The sequence below is a fragment of the Chlorocebus sabaeus genome, chromosome 14 (assembly GCF_047675955.1).
Source record: "Chlorocebus sabaeus isolate Y175 chromosome 14, mChlSab1.0.hap1, whole genome shotgun sequence".
Classification (NCBI taxonomy): Eukaryota; Metazoa; Chordata; class Mammalia; order Primates; family Cercopithecidae; genus Chlorocebus; species Chlorocebus sabaeus.
The window spans coordinates 86370944-86383426 of record NC_132917.1 but is presented as its reverse complement, the minus strand read 5'-3'; the positions used below and the strand labels follow the sequence as shown (position 1 = coordinate 86383426).

Sequence of the window (12483 nt, the reverse complement as noted above, 5' to 3'; positions counted from 1 at the left end):
GGGGAGAGTGGCTGTCCTCTCCTCCATTCTTCCCCTGGCACTGCTCTGTGCTGCTCTCAGAAGCCCTTTCCTGCCATGACACCTGGTGGTTTCATGATCAGACAGAGCGTTTCCAGTGCATTTCAATAGAGCTGTGGTTGACTGTAGGAACTGAATAGTTCTGGAAGGCTGCACATGCATAAGAGTGTGTCCAGGATTCAGTGTCCAAGTTCTGGTTCCTCATCCCCGAGCAAGTTGGGAGCTGCTGGGATGGGGGTTGCTGGACAGTGGGAAGCAGGTGAGGCCTGGTGGCGGCCTCAAGACCTGGAAGCCGTTGCCCCAGCCCTTCCTTTCTTTGGCCTTTGTCTCTCCAAGGGCCTCTTAATACCTGTGTCCTGGCTCTCAGGTCTGCATGCAAGGAGCCCTTTGATGATTGGCCTACACCATTCCCTCTGAGGCCTTGGGAAAACCCCTGCACTCTGCAGGCCTCGGTCTCCCGCTCCATTAGGTGTCCTCCCAGCTCTGACAGTCTACTGGGTTGTGCAGTGGTGGCAGATGGTGTTGGGGGAGGTCTGTCTTGCACCTGGGGCTATAGGCTGACTCTTAAGCGGTAAGAGGATTTCACAGGTGTCGGGGACACTTTCCTCCTGGTCCCTTGAAATGTCACAGGGGGCGCTCACTCAGGCCAAAGCCTGGGAAGATTCAGGTTACTTCTGGGGCCATGCAGAACCCCAGGATCCCTCAGCAGACAGGAACATTTTCTAGGAGCTGTAAATTCAGGTCTTAATTTACGATGGGGGTAGGGGAAAGGAGGCCTTTCAGAGGCTGCTAAGTGCCTTTTAGGGCAGTGACAGAGCTTGGAGGCCCCAGAGGGCAGCAGCCTCTATTCTAAGCTGCACATCTCAGATGCCAGAACATTCTCTTCCCATCTTTGCTGTGTTCCTGCCCCATTTGTCAACTGATTCCCTATTGTTTTCCGCATGTCTTTGTCTCTCTTTTTCTGTGTCTATTATTATCTCTGTCTCTCCTTTTTTCTCTGCCTACCTCTATGTAATATAGAGCTGAACTCTGGATTACTGCCTATGTGGTTAGTCATAGAGGTGCCCCTCCCCGCTTTTTAAAATCAAGCATGTAGGACATAATTTTTAAAAGCAGTTATCCTTTTTGTCCTCTGAGAGAGAGAGAGAGAGAATTGCATTTTGAGTGTGGCCTCTGGGCAGTGTCCTGATTACAGCAGGAGGAGCTGCCTGAGGTTTAGAGCATGGGAAGTGAGTGAGCATGTGTGTGTTTACATGTGTGCATGTGAGTGTGTATGTGTGTGTGGATGGGCATGCGTGCATGGTGCACACGTGTGTGAGTTTCAGTGCCAAAGACCCTTCTCTAACAGAATGTTCTTTTCTCTCTCCTCGGTGCTGTTGGGGACGCGGATGTAAGTGTTCCAGACAGGCGTGCTCTTCTGCAGACATTTGCTGCCTTCCATTAATGCTCCCACTAATGTGTGCTGTGTGGGATGTTTTTGCTAACCTAGGGGAGGTTCTACTGCACTGCAGGGGTGGGGCGGCCCTAGGCCCAGTGCAGGCTACATAGGCCTTTAAAGGGCTGAGAGGCTCTGCCAGTTTCTCCCTCCCTGCCTTCCCCACAGAGAGAAGAGGTGGAGCCTGCAGCCCTGGCTGCTGTAACCCTGCTGACACGTTTGCTAATACAGAAACATCAGCCAAGGCCACACACCCATTCCCCTGCTGTGGAAGACAGCAGAGACCCTGCCCTTTCCTAGAAGCAACCCATCTTTGGGCATCATAGTGGCAGCTCTGCAGGCTCAAGGCCGTGGCCACCATCACCTGAGGTTTGCAAGTTGTTATGGCCATGAACTTGGGTGGGAGACCCTCCTTCCATACACGTTGTCTCTGGGAGCCAATTAGAGTCCTAAGATATGGATAGCAATACTCTTTCAGGCCTGTTGCCAGGGGTAAGGACCTATTGGGTCACCAATCTTTAGATCTTCAGGGACAAGAACACGGAGGAGGCAGAGCATGGGATTTTCTACCCAGCTACTCACTCTCATGCTCCTCCTGGTGCCTTTCTTTTGGGACTGTGTTCTGTGGGGTTCATTTCTCCATGTATATTCCTTCCTGATAGAAAAAGGAGTTAGGTCTACTTATGGAAATATATCTAAAGTAGCAAATCAAAGTAAGAAAATTGAAGCATGGGGAAAAGGGAGAGGGCAAGTAAGATGGAATCAGTGGGGAGAACAACATTTTAAATGCATGCCATCAAGGTGTAGACTGTCGAGACCTGGCTTCCTTGAAACCACTGCAAAGAGGGAAATACAATTAGTTAAGAGATTCATGTCCACTGTGCAACAGCCAGCCAGAGGCGTGGAAGCTTTTCTTATTTAGAATGTTTATTCTCACTGGTTCTGAGAGGAAGGCAAATATTATAGACAACACTCTTGGCAGAAATGCTCAGCGGACACAGTGACTAGGAGAGGTCTTCTCTGTTTAGGAGGTTCTCTCTGTAGCTTCTTCCTGAGGCTACTTCTGGCTCCCTTACTACCCACACTGACCTTTTTTGCTCCCAGCCTCTGCTGAGCTGAGCACTTGTTTCTAATCCTGCTTGGATATCTGGGTTGTCCTTGAACCATCACTCCTACAGGGCTGGAGGATCATTTCTTTTCTACCCTGCAATCCTTGCAGTGGAGAACATGCACAAAGCCTGAGATTATAGTGATGATGGTGATTTTGGTAATGTGTGAGTTCATTGCTCAGCCTCAGTGAGTCCAGACTGGATGACTGGCCTGGGTTGTTAGATGCCTGAGGATCTCACGGTGACTTTGGGCCACCTTCTGACACCCACAGCCATCAGTACAGGGAAAGTCCTGGACCTGGATGTGGAGGTTACAGCATATGCAGAGGCACAGACTCGAACAGGTACCTACCCCACTTCCACGTCATGGAGTTTGCTGCTGGGGTGGAGCTGGCCAGGCTGCTTCTACAGTTTTTGCCTTGGTCTGAGGGCTTTTGGTCTTCTTTCCCTCCTGCCAGGCAGGAGGTATCTGTGTCCAGAAGGAATTTCCTGGTTTGGTTAATGGGAGTATCAAGCTCTGACTTGGGATGAGAGCTGAGCTCTACTGAGATGACTTCAGGATTCTACTTAGTTTAGTTGGTGAGTGGCCACTGTGTGCCCAGCCCTGGGTCAGGTGCTTAGAGGGACTGAGGGAGGATCAGCCATGGCCCCCCAACCTCAGGATGCCTTCTGTTGGCTAAGGCAATGAGACTGACATGAGGACCAGGGCACCCAACACAAGCTGTGTGGCACAGCCTCCAAGCACTGTCGGGTCTCAGAGTGGGGAGGCCAGGGAGGGTCAGAGTATTCAGCGAGGGCTCCCTGGAGTCACTGGTCTTTGTGCTCAACAGGATGCAGCTGATTAGGACAGAGGAAGGGAGCAGAGGACAAACTAAACCCAGAGTAAATAAGCTGAGGGAAGTGCAGAGTAGAAATAAATAATAATAATAATAATAATAATAATAATAATAATAATAATAATAAAATCAAAGGAACATCAATGATCTCAGGACTTTACTTACTAAGGCCCAGCCTGAACCAATCACACCCCAGCCTAAAATTCAGCTTTCGGTGCTGTGCTGCCTCCTGCTGGCTGTTGGGGAGCACAGCAGTGGTCGCTGGTAAAGCTGCCCAAGATGAGGGTTCAGTTGTCTGTTTTACTCCACGCCTGGTGGTGGAATAGTCTAGCAAGTCCTCTGTTGATGGAGAGAGAGCACATTTGGTGGCCGAATATGTTCTTAGGAGCAGGGTGTCCCAGGAAGAGCTCTGGTTTCTATTTGGAGGCCTCATGGTGATTGGACCAGATGGCTTGAGATCTTAATTCTGCATTCTGTGATTCTAGGTAAAAACAATAGATGAAGCATAGAAAGATGTGTGTGTATGATATCAGGTAAGCTGGGTAGGGGCAGAAGATATTTTACATCTCAGCTAAGAACCGCCTAGCCAGATGACATGGAGTATGTATTAGCATTTAACATTTAAAAAATACTGTGGGTTCAATGAGATGAATTAATTCTGAAGCTTTTCCTACAGATGTACTCAAGGCAGACTAAAACAGGAATCTTGCTTTTTTTTTTTTTTTTTGTCAGAGGCTTCTGTCAGATTCTCCTTCCTTAGGTTTCTCTGCTTCTCTAGGACTGGGCTTTGGCGGGGGGGAAACAAAAAACTATATAGCTTTGTTTAAAGTTATCCCTTAAGGCCTCCTGGCATTTTACATCCTGTCTCTTACAGAATGCTTGGAGTTGAATATGCAAGTATAATATACACTGTCAACATGGCTTGTATGTATAACATAGAAACTGCTTCCCCACCCCACCCCACATCACTGCTGCCATCTTCTCTAGAGAAGATTCTTTCCCTGAACATTCACCTGGTGTGGGATCACAGGACTGAGCTGCAGGGATTGATGTGTCTCAGTTAAGGCCGCTTCTTTCTTCACCCAGGGAAGTAGTGCCGCCTTGGTAGCTTTTCAGTAGATTCTGAGTCTGTGGTTGTTTCTGTGCACAGTGCCTGGAGATTCATACAGCTTCATTTTCACAATCCCAGACCCCCTGCAAGGAGGCCCCCAAAACATCAGTGCTTCCTCAGACCCAGGGGCCTCAGCTGTCCTCACAGGCCTGGCTTGCTGTGCTGTGTGCCTAACCTTGCCCTTCCCTGCTCCCTGCACTGATGCCTCCTTGCTATACTTTGTCTCCTCTGTGTAGATTGTAAATGGACATTAAGTGGTTGAGGGAGATGTGAATGAGGGTGGTGTGAAGGCATGGGAGCCCCACCAGGTCCAAAACCCACTGGCGTTTTCTGACGAGGAGGAGGAAGACCTGCTGGATTTCATGTACAAGTATAAAGCACCTCGAAGGACGGAATTGCCCCTGGAGGTACACAGTGTCTGGGGCTGTGGGTTGGAGTGTGTTTTCCAAAGGCTGTGCCCTGGAGATTGGGGGTCCTGGGAGCATCGTCTCTTGGGGCACCAACATCTCCTCAATACCTGGGGTGGAATGACCTTCCATCAGACAAGCAGAACCAGCCACTGGATAGCATGCAGCTACTTGCCAAGGAGAGGAAATCCTATTAATTTCATTTAGAAATAGGAGTGTGAGCTGGGTGCAGTGGCTCACGCCTGTAATCCCAACACTTTGGGAGGCTGAGGCAGGTGGATCACCTGAGGTCAGGAGTTCAAGACCAGCCTGGCCAACATGGCAAAACCCCTTATCTACTGAAAATACAAAAATTAGCCAGGCATAGTGGCATCCACCTATAATCCCATCTACTTGGTAAGCTGAGGCAGGAGAATCGCTTGAACCCGGGAGGAGGAGGTTGCAGTGGGACTGCACTGCTGCACTCCAGCCTGGATGACACAGCGAGACTCCTTTTCAAAAAAAAAAAGAAAGTAATAGGAGAGTGGTAAAGTATCTAGGTCTTTATTGTTTTGTTTTGTTTTTTCCAGGTATTAACTACTACTACTCTAAGCTGACGTACAAGTGAAAAGCAACCTAAATGAGTGTTTTGAGGGAAGAAAACTCAGAATGTGTTATTTGAAAAGTTTTCATAAGTAAGAACAAGGCTTGTTCATCGCTGTATCTCCAAGAGACAGCATAGTGCCTGGTATAAAGTAGCTATTCATGAAATGTTACTGAAGGGGTACAGCCCTTTAGAGTTACCAGAACCAATACCCTTGACATATATGCTATTGTCAGTTGTAGGATGTGGAGTTCTGGTAGCAGGAGGGCTGAACCTGGAGCCTCCTGGGCCTTGCTCTGTGACGTGGGTAGGGAGTCACCAGTTATAAGCGCAGGTGCAGGGACCCCAGTCTTTCTGCTTCCTAAGGTCTCCTCTCTTATGCCCCATCTGCTGAGTATCACGGCCTGAGAGGCCATCTGAAGCAAACAGGAAGTCTCTGTACAGACCCTTGTGAGACTTACATGGGGAGATGCCTTGAAATATTCCCTTCCACAGACACTGAGCAGCCTAGCATTCTTATTCGTTAGGAGTGTAATTATGACCACCTCTATGTGCAGTTAATCAGGTTCCTTTCCAAGGTGAGGCGCACATGCATCCCTTTTAAAGTTAGAGGGTTTGGGAAAGGATGTTCTGGGCTTGGACACTGCTGGAGGAGTCCGGCCTGGGCAATCTGGCCTAGGGAGCCTCCTGATGGGGAGAGGAGCCCAGCCTAAAGAATTCTAGGGCCCAAGAGCTTGTGCTGTTTTGCTTTTGTTTATTAAAGCTGCACAAAATGCTTTACTGTTTACTGTTCACCAGCCTGCCAAGAGGCAGATTACTGTAAAGGTGGGTTCCGTTGTTTCTGTTTTCAGTCTCTGTCCAGAGGTGGCTGGTAAGCATCTCGTAGTGGTAAGGCTGTAGCGTGAGGATTCTATGAGAGGGCCTGAGTCTTGTTCTCTAGCTCATTCACTTCCTCCCTTCTACGTGCCTGCCCAGCACTGAGCCACTCACCAGGAAATGGTGGTGAATGTGACATGGGCCTGCCCTCAGGAAGTCCCCAGTCTGGTGGGGAGTGAGCAGGGCCCCCACACACCCCCTTCTCACTGGGTGCAAAGTCCTCTGCTGTGGGACATGTACAAAACATGATGAGAGAACACAGGAGGTGACAATGCCTGGTTGTGTGTGGCTAGGCAGTGGCAAGAGGGGCTCCGGGAAACCTTTGCAGAAGTGACCTTTGAGCTGGGTCCTCAGGAGGCCTAGAAATATGCAAGACAGAGGAGGGAGGGAAGGGTTTCCAGTCAGAAGGAAGACAGGTATGAATGGGCACAGTGTAGAGAAAGTTCTATGTGTATACAGAGAAGTGGACAGATATGGGGGCTGAGGGTGGGTTGGGGCCAGTTGTGCGAACCCCTTCGAGTGCTGTGCCAGAAAAAGTCCCCTTCACTTTCATTGAAATAGGAACTCCTCCTATGATCTGTGTATCCTATGGAAAGAGGGGTCCCTTGAAAGTCATTTGTGGGAGAGATGAGGTGGAGCCCTTTATATAAGTTGAGCATCCCTAATCGAAAAATCTGAAATTCTTTGCGGACATGATGCACAAAGGTCATGCTCCAAGGAAGTGCTCTTAGGAGCATTCTGAATCTCAGATTTTCCGATTGCAGTGCTCAATTGGAATGTATATGCAAATATTCCAAAATCTGAAAGAAAAATCTAAAATCCAAAACACTTCTGACCCTAAGCATTTCCGGATAAGGGATATTCAACCTGAACTTCAACTTGGTGTTTGCCTTTGTGGTGTGGTGTGGTGTGTTGTACATTAAGAGGTTTCACATCCAGAAAGGGGACTGGAAATTTGGTGATGAAAATTTGAGGCAAGTGCCAAAAAACATTAGGCTGGTTCCCAAAGGAAATAACAAAAGCAAAGGAAGCGATGGGGAGATGTCTCCTTCTGCTGAATCATTTAAGATCATTTTGCTCCTCAGGCGGAAACAAGAAAGATGTGTCATTCTGCACAACCGTTCCCTTGGGAGATCGAGGAGCATAATTTAAGAGGGAGGCATCAGCCTCTCAAAGGGTCAGCTTCATGGGATATGTGGGATGGGACTCTGATGATTGCTTCCTGTTGCGGAGATTCAGGGAGACCCCAGCCCTAGCCAGCACTGGCCAAAGGAGCTGGAAGTCTCAACACAATGCCTTCCAGGTGCTGACCTCAAGATTCCACATTTACACCAAACTGAGGGACACCTTTCTGTTTTCTCTACCAGGCACCGCCTAGAATCCTTCGATCTCGCTTCAGGAAGAAAAGTACCTCATCCTCAGCCACCGAAACCACGTGAGTGAGATGAGCCAACAGCACCGGATCCACAGAATGTTTCTTCTCTGCCTTAAAGAGCTATTCACTAATAACATAGAAATCCGCAAGCTGGGTGTGCTTTGAGTGTGCAGCCTCACAAACATGGCCTTTTCTCTCTCCCCTTCCACTTCTAAGGATTTCTTTTTTCCCCCCTTTTCTTTATTTTGCTGGGGAGAGGCTAAAGGGAAAGGTAGTAGGGGCGGGGGTGGTGACCTTTAAGTCTTCTGAGGTTGGTAATTTTCCACAATTGGATTGTCATTATAGACAGCAGTGTGTTAATTAGAAAGATAAGAGAATCACCCCTATGCCGCTGAGATGTACATTTGTAATTTATCTGTTGCATACTTAGTTTTTAGTCCTGTAAATGCAAACAAAGCATTTTTTAAAACTTTCTTTGTTCTTGGTACTAATACTTTGAACTATGATGTACATATTTATGGCTTTTGGCTTTTAATATAATGGACTTGCAAGGGCTGCCAGAGGTTCTGACATGTAAGAAAACTGCAAAAAACAAATATAGAAAAATATTTTGATTCTAGAGAACGTCTCAGATGTGCTTATAAAGCTTCCAAATACAACTCCAGCAAGACATCCCTTTCCCTGCAGGAATGTGGTCTATATTCTTTAGATAGTTGTTTAGTCTAAAGACCAGACAAGTTACAAACTAAGAGAAACAATATTTCACAACACAGTAAAGTGTGATGAGAGGTCAGGGGAACATCCTAGGATAAGAGAAAAGTCACAGGAAGCTCATCTCCTCCCTGGATTCTGAATTAGGAGCTTCTGAATCTTTTCCAGGGATAGGCAGGTAGCTCACCCTTGGCACAATTTCTTGAGGATGGGAATGTGTAGAGCTGTTGGAAGGAGTAATTCTGTGCTTGACAAAGGACGATTCCTCCTTTATCGTGACCAGTGCTGCTGATTTCCCCAGACAGAGGAGCTTACACTCTGAGCACCTTGTTTTAGCGAACTCTAGCGAAACTTGTTTAGCTTAGCAAAAACAAACACACAAAAAACTGAGAACTGTGCTGTTTCAGATACGCCATAACAAACATCTGAAACACATGTGTAACCATCAAATGGTGGGCTCTAGAATGGTTTTCGAGCTTGAGATCTTTATGGGTTACACTTGCTGGTCAGACCCAGGAGCACCTGTGGCTCACACCTTCTGTTCCCCTCCTGGCCTGTGCAGAAGAGAAACAGCAGACTCACACTCAGTGGGCACTACAGGCCTTATCAGACGTTTTATACAAGCCTGGATTGCTTAGTAGGGGAATAAGGCACTCTCTGAGGGGGCTTTCCACTTAGATTGAGAATTTTATTTGAAAAGAATCTGGTTTAAATGGCACTGTGGTCCGAGGTAGCTGCTCTCCCCGCTGAGAGCTGAGCCGAAATGTAAGAATAATATATTTGTGCTTCGAGTTGGTGTTTTCTTTCAGTGTAATGCATGCAGTGGTCACAACCCAGTTACTCATATTTGGATTGTATTTGTTCGTGGATATGCCCAGAAGACTAGATAATTAGTGTTATATACCATATAGAACTGTCAATCAACTATAAACAGGCCCAATTAAAAACTGTTCCATTACTACGCAAACACATATTAGAGGCCTTTGCTGATGATACATTAGCTGGACCTTAGCCACCCCAGAAAGGGTTTAATTTGAAGCTGATTGTTGCCAGATATGCATATTGGAATCCCGTCTACCCATAGTTCCTCTGAAGGTGATTTTGTAATTTTCAAGAGTATAGGAAAATATACCTAAAAGCAAATTTGTGGCTGAGAGGATAAACAGAGGCTGTTTGCTCATTTTCTGTGCCCCACACCCACCGATACCTAAATCTGTTAAGGAAGACAGAAAATGTTTTCTTTGTGCTCATTGAGTAGTTCCAGACAGAATAATAATACACTCTTTAAAATATATTTACCTGTCAGTTGGAAGTACCCAGAATTATCAGAAACAAGAGCAAAAAAAAAAAAGCTTACACAGCTTCTTAGCAATTTTTTTTTTTTTTTTTTTTTGCCATAACAATAAATTGCCTTTAGCAGCAGTTTAAAATCCTATTGTGAACAAGCTATATTTTCACCATTTTACAATGGAAAGTTGTGACAAGTACAGGTTATCAAGTTTGCACTTGACTATGCCAAAAAAAGTTTGAAGCACTCTATTCTCAGACATGCTGTATTACTTCTCATTCAAGATTGAAAAATATGAAGGTATCCAAACTGCTGTCTTAATGTAAATGTAACTATTTTTCCTTCAAGTGTTGACTAGGGAGTCGGTTTCTCTCTTAAAGACACTCACTGTACAACTGAGAGCAGCTGTCATATTTCTGGCAAAATGTGTTTACGTATCTGACAAGCTGTACATTTGTGTATGAACTGACATAAAATGTGAAAGCCTGTAAGTGTACATGTAGTGGTGTGGTGTTCTGTCTAGAGGATACAACTGAATGTTTTTAATTTGCTGACTTACAGACACAGGCTGTTTACAAAACGCTAGCTGGAAAGTCTGTAATGTTCATGTCATAACTTTTAGTTAATTGCCATTGAGCACCTGTTCTGAGGAGGTGAGATGTGGACTTGTGCTTATGAACTGGAGAGTTTAGTCACAATCCCTCCTGGCTTTGTGTGAATAGCTTGCTCACTTTGCTGGCCTTTGAAATGTGTTCTCTATGATAAGCTGTCCGTGTGTTTGTGATAAGAGTGCTTGTCAACCATGACCATCTTTGAGCCTTCCTAGTCTTCCACCTGGCACAGTATTTGAAATGGCAAAGGATGTGCTTCATTCTCTAACAGTGTACACTCCCAGAGCTGATATTCTGGATTGTGACTGTGCACATTTCCTCTAGTTCATTTCTGTAGTCCCTATAGAACGATCTGTAATAAAATAGTATACTGGACTGTGCATCAAAGGGATGTAAAATTACAGTATTCCAAAGGCTGAAGTTCTGCTGTTTTGTTATAATGCCTGATACACATCTTGAATAAAGTCTTAACATTTTTCTTTTAAAAAACATCTTTGTAATGTTGGGCTTAAAAGGAAAAAGGAAATACTTTTTTTCAAATATGGGAGGTAGCAAGGATTAGAAGCTGAGTGCTCAGCCATGGACTGGCCTGGTGACTTGGCCCCACGCCTGCTGCATAGGATGTTGAGAGGGTAAGAAAATCAGATGATATAAGTGTTTTGAAAACCAGTTCATCACACAACTACAAACCTGAAAGTATCACTTTTATTTTACATTTAAAAAAATCATCAGCAGAAACTAGGTAGCTGTGAAAATAGAATAGTCCACTGGTAGAGTTTCAATTGTGCAAACAGACCTTTGGTCCATCATTTTTCTTCTCTGAACATTTCTTCATCTGCAAATGGGGGAGTGCCTGTGCAGGTGACAACAGGGTGGTGAAGGGCCACTGTGGGTGGAAGGGATGCCCTAAAACCTGCTGCAGCCCTTACCTTTCACATCTGAACAGGCAGACTCAAACTTCATTGGGTGGCCACAAAGACTTGGAAGCTCAAAATTTGAAACATCAAAATTAAACACAGACCCAATTTCCTTGCATTTTTAGTCCTGTATTCTACGTTTGACAAAACCACTGTAAAATAAAACAGCAGTAAGCAAAGAAGCAGATTCAGAGGACTAAAAGCAGGAAGAGATGGGAAAAAAAAGCCTGGAAATCCATTCATTTGTTACTGAGCATGGTCCAATGTTGACAGAACTAGGATTATCCAAGTTAAGAGTTGGCAAAGGACAGGAAAGCAAAGTAATAAAATTTAAAAGCCGAATTGCTACAGTGTTATGAAGAAGTGTTTATTTAGTATTTATAGTACCAGATTACAGTCACTTGTTGATTTAGATATGAATTTTCTTATGTTGTTAGAAGACTCAGGGAAATACACAGGATCCCAAGGAGTGAGACTGAAATTCTGGGTCTTATTAGCTGTACTTTGGGTAATTTATTTAACCCTCTCTCAGCTTCAGTTTCCTCAAATATAAATTAGGGCTTAACTAATCATTATGTCTTTTGTAAGACTGGAAATATGGATTAGCAGTTAGATAGGTATGTATGTACCCAGTTTTGTAGATATGCTGGGACATAGTAGGTGTTCAATAAATTATACATATACCTGAATAAACTATGCATATGTTATAAATTATACATATAATCGAACATCATTTAGGTAAACTCTTTAATGAAAGACATTTATTGTCTTTCATTTATTGTCAGATTATAAAATCAGTGTTGATGATAAGCCCTCCTACCCACAAAACAAAAATCGTACGTATGAAATTCCCTTTCCCCTAAGTTATGTGCCTGTCAGCCATCCCACTTCAGACCATCTTTGGATGCCGAGGCTCTGGTTGCCAGTCCTTATCTCTATCCTCCTGTCCCTGGTCTAGAGGAGAAACAAAGGTGCTCTGAGGCCCCTGTAACAAGAGACCCTTGTCATCTATATTTGGGTTAAAGAAGTCATGGAGGCTGTGCAAAAGTCTCCTTCTCCCCAACTTCTGCAGACACCATTTCCATCCCACTACCCAGAGGTACATCAGAGGGCAGGAGCCAGGCAGGTGACAAAGATGTGGAAGCCTTCTAAGTGGTTGGTTGGCTTTGCCGTCTCAGAAGTGCGAAGAAATGAAAATCCATCAAA

The 12483-nt window shown here is 45.3% G+C and overlaps 1 protein-coding gene across 2 annotated transcripts in view; it reads left to right on the top strand.

The window, feature by feature from the left end:
- The window catches only part of REEP1 (receptor accessory protein 1), a 121049-nt gene extending 110017 nt beyond the window's left edge, over nt 1–11032 (top strand). The window contains exons 8-9 of one of the 2 annotated variants that reach the window (XM_038007212.2): nt 4765–4916; nt 7743–8967. In XM_038007212.2, coding sequence (XP_037863140.1) covers nt 4765–4916; nt 7743–7814 — 224 coding nt within the window. In that variant the 3' untranslated portion in view covers nt 7815–8967. Of the gene's footprint in view, nt 1–4764; nt 4917–7742 lie in introns of both variants that reach the window. The other variant, XM_038007211.2, reaches the window with a different exon arrangement.
- The last annotated feature ends 1451 nt before the right edge of the window (nt 11033–12483 follow it).